The sequence below is a fragment of the Trematomus bernacchii genome, unplaced genomic scaffold (genome assembly GCF_902827165.1).
Source record: "Trematomus bernacchii unplaced genomic scaffold, fTreBer1.1, whole genome shotgun sequence".
Lineage (NCBI taxonomy): Eukaryota > Metazoa > Chordata > Actinopteri > Perciformes > Nototheniidae > Trematomus > Trematomus bernacchii.
In genome coordinates, this window is record NW_022987606.1 from 231,450 (window position 1) to 240,757 (window position 9,308).

Consider the following 9,308-nt stretch of genomic DNA (forward strand, 5'->3'; position numbering starts at 1 on the left):
GTGTGTGTGTGTGTGTGTGTGTGTGTGTGTGTGGTGTGTGTGTCTGTGTGTGTATATGTGTGTGTGAGTCTGTGTGTGTGTGTGTGTGTGTAAACCTCTGTATAACCCTTCATACAGTAGGTGAGTCAGCGCTGCACCCACACAGTTCCTCACAACGTGCTAACACGGTGACTCAGAGCTGAAGAGAGTCACCGTGTTAGACAAACAAACATTAGAAAAACAAAAAACACTCTTTACTATTATTTTATTGATGCATTAATGTGTCCGTAACTAGAGCTGGGGTCAGTCAGAGAAAGACTCAGTGCAATGGAAGTAAAGTCAACTTTATCAGAACATTTTGTAAATTAAACATTATTTTGTGTTTCTGGTTTGTTTGGCTGACAACAGAATCACATGATGAGTCATTTGTACCACACACACACACACACACACACACACACCACACACAACACACACACACACACACCACACACACACACACACCACACACACCACACACACACACCACACCACACACACAGTGTGTGAAGCTCCCGACCCCGGGTCATGTGACTGTTCTTCTCTATGCAGCGTCACAGCTTCTCGTCGTACCTGCAGAGAAACACCTGGTCAGCTTCTGAGTCATTGAGGTTTCAAGAGAGAGAGAGAGAGAGAGAGAGAGAGAGAGAGAGAGAGAGAGAGAGAGAGAGAGAGAGAGAGATAGAGAGAGAGAGAGAGATAGAGAGCGAGAGAGAGAGAGAGAGAGAGAGAGGAGAGAGAGAGAGAGAGAGAGAGAGAGAGAGAGAGAGAGAGACAGAGAGAGACAGAGACAGAGACAGAGACAGAGACAGAGACAGAGAGACAGACTCACTGAGACACAGCAGCTGGGATCTGAACCTGATCCACTGGGACGAGCAGAGAGAGCTCCTGGAGAGACTCCACAAACTGAAGCTTCCTACTGAACTTAGAACTGAAGAGGAGGAGGAGGAGGAGGAAGAACACAGAAGTTAGTTTGGTTAGTAATGCTCCAGACTCATGTTCTCATCATGCAGCAGCTGCAGTGTAGAGATGGAGATCTGAGCTCCTCCTCCTCCTCCTCCTCCTCTTCCAACAGAGCAGCATATTATATTATAAATGACCAGTGGCGGCTCCAGAGTATTTGTGTTGGGTAATCTATGGTAGGGCTAACCCATACAGTGCTGGGGCTCAAATCAGTATTTGCAATGTAATTACATACACGCTATATCGCCCCCCTTGACAGTGAAACGCCACGCGTGAGGTTTAGATTATTTCCCTGTCTCAATCCAAATTGAACTGTATGAAATAAAAAGGCACATTTGTCTTGTAGAAAATACAAAGGGCGACCTGGAGCCAATCCTGCAATTTCCCCACAGGTGAAAGAGTTGACATGCTGAAAACCCAACCCCTGCAGGGGGGTCTGGGGGGATTCTCCCCCAGGAGATTTTTTGAAATACTAACATAAAATACACATTCTGGTACTCTCTTGAGAAGATAAATAAATAAATCTATTACTACATATTTAAAAAAATGAATGCCATTTTTGTTTTTTGTTACTTTGTTCTGAAAGCTGAACCTGCTGCTCCTCAGAGAGAAAGGGGAAGAGGCTGTGTGAATTACTTTACATTGTGGAAAAGGGTGGATAGCCCCCATTGTTCTGTGTGTCAAAATGAAAGACAGCCCACACACCTATCAATCATCAAACCGTGGGGTCTTATTTCACGTAATGTTGTATCGATGTATATAGAGATGTACTACCGCTAAAGTATTCTCCGTCGGGACTTCCTGCAACAACACCACGCCGTTATCGTGATTCTGATTGGCCAGAAGACATTATCAAAGATGTTTTATTGGGAAGAAGATCACTACGTGACAAAAGTTTTCAAAACCGTTTCTAGTCTTCGGTATTTCCAGACAAGTGGCTACTGAAATCAATCTTACTAACTGCTGTCTGTGCAATTTACTCCGCGCGAGATGACGGACTTTATTTAGCTTACTTTAACATCATTTTTCATGGTGGGGCTAAGGTGGGGCTAAGCCATTTCTTGGTATGGCTGTAGCCTACCCCAGCCATACCCTGGCACCGCCACTGTAAATGACACAAACTCAACTAGAAACAGTGAGATGACCCAGAGCAGAGGAGATGAGTCAGAGCAGAGGAGATGAGTCTGACCTGATGAAGGGTTTGATGATGGTGGCGAGGGCCTTGATGTACCAGGTGGGGTGGACCACGTAGAACCCCTTCAGGTTCTTCCTCAGCCTGAGGGACAAAGCAGTGACTAGTGAATCAAACCAGAGGAGGTGACGCCTGCTGGACAACAGAGGGCGGGGGGGGGGGAGCCCCCTGCTGGACAACAGAGGGGGGGGGGGGGAGCCCCCTGCTGGACAACAGAGGGAGGGGGGGGAGCCCCCTGCTGGACAACAGAGGGAGGGGGGGTTAGAGGTGTGTGTTACCTGTGATGGTGGTGTGTGTTACTACAGGTGTGTGTACCTGTGGTTGATGGTGGTGTGTGTTACTACAGGTGTGTGTTACGTGTGATGGTGGTGTGTTTTACTACAGGTGTGTGTTACCTGTGATGGTGGTGTGTGTTACTACAGGTGTGTGTTACCTGTGATGGTGGTGTGTGTTACTACAGGTGTGTGTATCTGTGGTTGATGGTGGTGTTACTACAGGTGTGTGTACCTGTGGTTGATGGTGGTGTTACTACAGGTGTGTGTACCTGTGGTTGATGGTGGTGTTACTACAGGTGTGTGTTACCTGTGGTTGATGGTGGTGTGTGTTACTACAGGTGTGTGTACCTGTGGTTGATGGTGGTGTTACTACAGGTGTGTGTTACCTGTGGTTGATGGTGGTGTGTGTTACTACAGGTGTGTGTTACCTGTGGTTGATGGTGGTGTGTGTTACTACAGGTGTGTGTTACCTGTGGTTGATGGTGGTGTGTGTTACTACAGGTGTGTGTTACCTGTGGTTGATGGTGGTGTAACACTCCCTCAGCCAGCTGATTCCTGGCAGCTTGTCTCTCTGCCCTCCAGCACACAGGTACACCCATCAGGTAGTTCTCCCTCACCATCAGGTCCAGAGTGCCCACCACGTACCTGTGGGGGGGGGTGGGAGAGGTCACCTGGGGGGTTTAGAGTTCACCTGGGGGGTTAGAGTTCACCTGGGGGAGAGTTTCACCTGGGGGAGAGGTTTCACCTGGGGGGTTAGAGTTCACCTGGGGGAGAGTTCACCTGGGGGGTTAGAGTTCACCTGGGGGAGAGGAGAGCTACCTGTTCACCTGGAGGAGAGTTCACCTGGGGGGTTAGAGTTCACCTGGGGGGTTAGAGTTCACCTGGGGGAGATCTAAAGCTACCTCGTTCACCTCTCACAGTGGACATGTTGGTCAGTGGTTTACCTGAACAGGTGATCCATCATCCTGCTGGTAGTTAACCAGGCTGTTCTTCGGCATGGGTAACAGGAAGCAAACACCCCGATGATGTCGTTCATACCGTCTCCATAGTAACCTGAGAGATTAACACAGATTATTAAATCTTTACTGACGTTCCCTTATTAACACTGTGAATGGTCAGCCTCTGAATTCTGACTTTAATCCCAAAATTCAGTTTTTGAATTTTTTATCAGATTTCTTTTTTTTCATGGTTATGGTTCTGGTTCTCTCTCTCTCTCTCTCTCTCTCTAATCGATCTATCTATCTATCTGTCTCTGCTCTCTCTCTCTCTCTCTCTCTCTCTCTCTCTCTCTCTCTCTCTCTCTCTCTCTCTCTCTCTCTCTCTCTCTCTCTCTCTCTCTCTCTCTCTCACCTCCGTGTGACAGCACCCTCAGGTAGGGCTGCAGGACGCTCATGTTGACTCTGCTCTCCGGCCCCCCGGTGGAGAAACAGCGCCACCTGGTGCCCTGCGGATCCACTACATCCTCCTGCTGCCCCCCCACTGCTGCTGAAGAAGACCCGGAGTCGAACTCAAACCTGGAGCGCGGACCGGATCTGAACTCTGCCCGGCGCCGAGTCGCCACGCCGAGACGCCGCAGGTCATCTGAAGGAAGAACAAATCATCTGAAGGAAGAACAAGTCATCTGAAGGAAGAACAAGTCATCTGAGGGAAGAACAAGTCATCTGAAGGAAGAACAAGTCATCTGAAGGAAGAACAAGTCATCTGAAGGAAGAACAAGTCATCTGAAGGAAGAACAAGTCATCTGAAGGAAGAACAAGTCATCTGAAGGACGATGTCCTTCATGACTTGGAAGATGTCTCGTCTCACCCTCCAGGTCCAGCTCGTAGACGGGGAAGCACAGCGACTCGCTGTCAGACGGAGTCTCCATGCCGTCCAGATCGAAGTCCTCGTCTGGAGAGAGGAAGGCGGGGGGGAAATCCTCCGAGAGCATAGACTCACTGCGACCTGACAACAGCATTAATATTACATATATATATCATTATTATCATTTTACACAATATTACACATTTTATAATTATATTTTATTATCATTATTTTGTTCTCTCATCATGATTATTATTATTATTATTATTATTATTATTATTATTATTATTATTATTATTATTATTATTATTATTATTATTATGTGTATTATGTTTATTAATAACAGAGTAATTGATTACCTAAGGACAGACTGAGCGCTGGAGCCACCAGGACTTTCTTCTTCTTCGTTGGTCTTGAGAAGGCCAGACTGCTGGGAGGAGCTGCAGACAGGAAGTGAGGTCACACATTAGAGAGGCGAAGTCCCTCCCCTTCCGGTTGACCTCCATGGGTCCTTATTTCGGAAAAGTTATGCATTGAAGTCAATGGAGAGAGAAAGATTATCTTTCGATCCCGTTTGAATTGAGCCACGAATTACACATATGATGTTTGTCAATTTAAAAGATAATTTTGCAAGTCAAAAAAATAAAAATGTGTCGTAAAAATGTGAAGTAACACATTTGTTTGGTGAAACCGCTCAATGAACTACATCTCCCGTCTCGCACCACACACCAAGACGGCCGTCACGTTGGCACATTTCACTTCTTTCTTTCAGAATGAGGCAGGAAAGTATTAAAAGAGGTGAAAATCACTCCAAGTCTGGGCATGTTGAGAGCTGTACATACACACAAGGGGAGTTAGTCGGTTCATAAGAGCCAGCATGCGGGACCGGGATTCTGGGATTTGTAGTCTTTCTAGTTGCGTATTTTTCATAGTCTTATATTTCAACAGTTTTACGACAAACTGACTTTTTTGACATGAAAATTATTTTTTAAGATTGACAAACATCATATGTGTAATTCGTGGCACAATTCAAACGGGATCGAAAGATAATCTTTCTCTCCCCATTGACTTCAATACATAATTTTTCCGAAATAAGGTCCCATGGGTCGGAAGTAGATGGGCGGGACTTCGCCCTCTATAGCATTAAGTATTAGTGTTAATTATGAAGTATAAATATATGTAAAGTATTTGATCAGTAACTCCACCTGGCCTCTGATTGGACAGCAGCTCCACGGCTCCTGGAGACAGGAAGTCACTTTTCATCTTTCACACGTTTTGTTCACTTTTAACCTCTTTTGGGATTTCCTCACATATTTCTCACGTGTGTTCTTTTCACATCGTTTAAGACATTTTACGTTTCAGAAAGTCTGAAACTCTTTTCTCACAAAACGTCAGGAAACATTTTTCTAAGTTTTTAAAAATGTATTTGATATATTATTGATATCTTCTAATGAAGTAAAACACATGAAACCACGAAGTAGAAAATTCTCCTGTGAGTTCATTTTAACCTAAAAACTAATTCTTCTTCTGTCCTCTCGTCTAACGGACAGAAAGAGACGAGGGACTGGAAACAACAACAACAACAACAACAACAAATCACCTAACAGAATACTTATACCCAAATACATTACATTTAAAAAATCTGTTTAACGTTTATAACTGTAATAAAAACAATACCTGACTTCCTGTTACTTTACCTGAGAGAGCAGCAGCTGTTACAGGACGGCCAGTATCTGTGGCAGTATTCCCAGTACTAGTGTCTGTAGTAGTATTCCCAGTACTAGTGTCTGTAGTAGTATTCCCAGTACTAGTGTCTGTAGTAGTATTCCCAGTACTAGTGTCTGTAGTAGTATTCCCAGTACTAGTGTCTGTAGTAGTATTCCCAGTACTAGTGTCTGTAGTAGTATTCCCAGTACTGGTGTCTGTAGTAGTATTCCCAGTACTGGTGTCTGTAGTAGTATTCCCAGTACTAGTGTCTGTAGTAGTATTCCCAGTACTAGTGTCTGTAGTAGTATTCCCAGTACTGGTGTCTGTAGTAGTATTCCCAGTACTAGTGTCTGTGGTAGTATTCCCAGTACTAGTGTCTGTAGTAGTATTCCCAGTACTAGGGTCTGTAGTAGTATTCCCAGTACTAGTGTCTGTAGTAGTATTGGTAATACTGGTAGTACTAGTGTCTGTAGTAGTATTCCCAGTACTAGTGTCTGTAGTAGTATTCCCAGTACTGGTGTCTGTAGTAGTATTCCCAGTACTAGTGTCTGTAGTAGTATTCCCAGTACTAGTGTCTGTAGTAGTATTGACAGTACTAGTGTCTGTAGTAGTATTCCCAGTACTAGTGTCTGTAGTAGTATTCCCAGTACTAGTGTCTGTAGTAGTATTCCCAGTACTAGTGTCTGTAGTAGTATTCCCAGTACTAGTGTCTGTAGTAGTATTGGCAGTACTGGTAGTAGTATCTTTAGCAGTACTGGTAGTATCTGCAGTATTCCCAGTACTGGTAGTATCTGCAGTATTGGCAGTACTGGTAGTATCAGTAGTATCTGCAGTACTGGTAGTATCTGTAGTACTGGTAGTATCAGTAGTATCTGCAGTACTGGTAGTATCTGCAGTATCAGTGCTGTTGTTCAGAGACCTGCGCACACAGAGGCTTCACTGGTTAAACTGTACATCAACACAGAGACACTTTTATGTATTTATTAAGTGAAGTTATAAAATTGACCTCTGACCTCAGGGTGTCTCCTCCTCCTCCTCCTCCTCCTCTTCCTCTGGACTCCATGACTCTCCTGCTGACAGATGACCTCATTACTCTCAGTTATATTCTTAGATCCATAAACAGGTGTTTCTGTGACGGTTCACTTTTGGATTTGTCAAAGTGTTTATGTTTTAAAGGTCTCCTATCATGCAAAAGTCACTTTCTGATGTCTTTTCTACATCAACATGTGTCCCCGGTGTGTCCCCGGTGTATCCCCGGTGTGTCCCCGGTGTATCCCCGGTGTGTCCCTGGCGTGTCCCCGGCGTGTCCCCGGCGTATCCCCGGCGTGTCCCCGGCGTATCCCCGGCGTGTCCCCGGCGTGTCCCTGGCGTGTCCCCGGCGTGTCCCCGGCGTATCCCCGGCGTGTCCCCGGCGTATCCCCGGCGTGTCCCCGGTGTGTCCCCGGTGTGTCAGGGAACTCACGCAGCGTCAGAAAATAAAACCCTCTCTCTTTTCCTCCGTACCCAAATCTCTAAAAACGGGGGAACAACGGAGCTGATCCAGATTTGCGTCCGATATGATGTAATATCTGAAATGTAGACCCACAGCACTATCAGAAACGTTGCTATCAGAAACAATGCCCGACTGTTTTGGACGTAATATGGTCGGTGTTTACATTAGCATCGCTAACACTCAGAGCTAACCTGTACTGGAGAGCATGTGTGTGAAGAAGCAGGAAATAAAAAGGAACTCACCTTGTGGTATAACCGGCAAGAGAGAAAGCCTTTGAGCTCCATACTGTTTCAGAAATAATCCTTGATAATCCATGATATGGCGTTTCATCACGGCAGTATTTAGTTTAGACAGTAGCTGCCGGGTCCCGCATGAGCTCAGACCCCTCCTTTTTTATTTGTTAAAGCTTTATACCCAGAATCATCACTTTTGAACCAGGAAGTGAAATAGAGGGATATGAGGCATGGCTAGAATGGGTGATCTGTTTGGTATTTTGAGCAAAACACTTCATAGACATGTGTTTTATATATTTGTATATATCTGAGACCTATGCTATTGCCTAGAAATAGCATGATAGGTGACCTCTAACACTTTTTTGTTTTAGATTTATTTTCTGTGAATGTTTGGGACATTTTCCAGCAATTTCTTTTATACCTTTTGGGAATTTTTCTACATATTTGTCCGACATCCTCACACATTTTGTGGACATTTACACACATGTTTCAGAGATATTCTTTTCTACAAGTAAACAGCACATTATGCATATTTGTTTCACTTATTTCACTTCATTTTTGATATTTTTCTGCACTTTTTGAAGTAAGTTTTGGTGATTTTTAAGGATCTTTACACATATTTTTTGGAAATGTTTTAATTATATTTCGGCTCATTTTTCTGACACTTATAACATTTGATTTATAAATATTTCTGCAATTTTTTCGCAAACGTTCAGGACATCTTTCTGGACATTTTTACATATTCTTTGGAAATGTTTACTCACATTTCAGATCTCTTTCAGATCTCTTTCAGACATGTCTGGTATATGTTTCCCCCTCCAGTAGCGTGTGATCCTGTGTGTGTGTGTGTGTGTGTGTGTGTGTGTGTGTGTGTGTGTGTGTGTGTGAGTAAACGCTCTCCAACAGGATGGCGATGGTTAAGAAAACAAACTTTAACAATAACAAGATTCAGAGCAGAAATCCAAAGTAAAAACTCACAGCAGCTCGTGTTCCTCCGGGAGTCGACAGGAAGCTCGATCACACTCAGATGAGAGACAGACAGGAGAGAGACAGACAGGTGAGTCAGACAGGTGAGGTGAGAGAGAGGTGAGACAGGTAAAGTAGGTGAGGACAAACTGCCGGAGACTCAGAGAGAAACCATCACAGAGACTTTTTCCGAGTGTATGAGCGGACTCTAACACCTCACCTGTGTGTGTGTGTGTGTGTGTGTGTGTGTGTGTGTGTGTGTGTGTGTTATCAACAACAGGTCCTGCAGAGGTGTGACTGTATGACTGTCAGGGTGAGGCTGCAGCGTGCTGCTACCTGCAGAGGGTGTGTGTGTGTTGCACAAGGATTAGCTATTATTGTGTGTGTGTGTGTGTGTGTGTGTGTGTGTGTGTGTTCTGAGGTGTTAAAGCAGGGTTGGTCTGATGACAGTGAATTGTTGTTGTAACTGAATATAAGTTATAAACAGGTTTTTGTAAATAGTGACTAAATCTGTTTCAATGCAACAAAAAAAAGAGGATTCTTTTAGTGTTTCTTAAAAATACACGTTGACATAACGCAGATCATACAACGCAAACACAGAGGACTTTAAAGTCAAATTAAAGTGACAAAATGCAAAATAAAACGTCACATGAAGCTAT

General features: G+C 44.3%; 1 protein-coding gene across 1 annotated transcript; it reads right to left on the reverse strand.

The window, feature by feature from the left end:
- Positions 1-227: 227 nt before the first annotated feature.
- LOC117482783 (cell wall protein IFF6-like) lies at positions 228-8,920 on the reverse strand. Its single transcript, XM_034130964.1, is given in 13 exon segments — positions 228-591; positions 851-949; positions 2,171-2,257; positions 2,961-3,043; positions 3,045-3,093; positions 3,393-3,501; positions 3,799-4,029; positions 4,255-4,392; positions 4,611-4,691; positions 5,457-5,489; positions 5,949-6,877; positions 6,972-7,028; positions 8,662-8,920. Coding segments are annotated over 12 exon segments (1,908 nt in total). The 5' UTR covers positions 7,022-7,028; positions 8,662-8,920; the 3' UTR covers positions 228-572.
- Between the last annotated feature and the right edge of the window lie 388 nt (positions 8,921-9,308).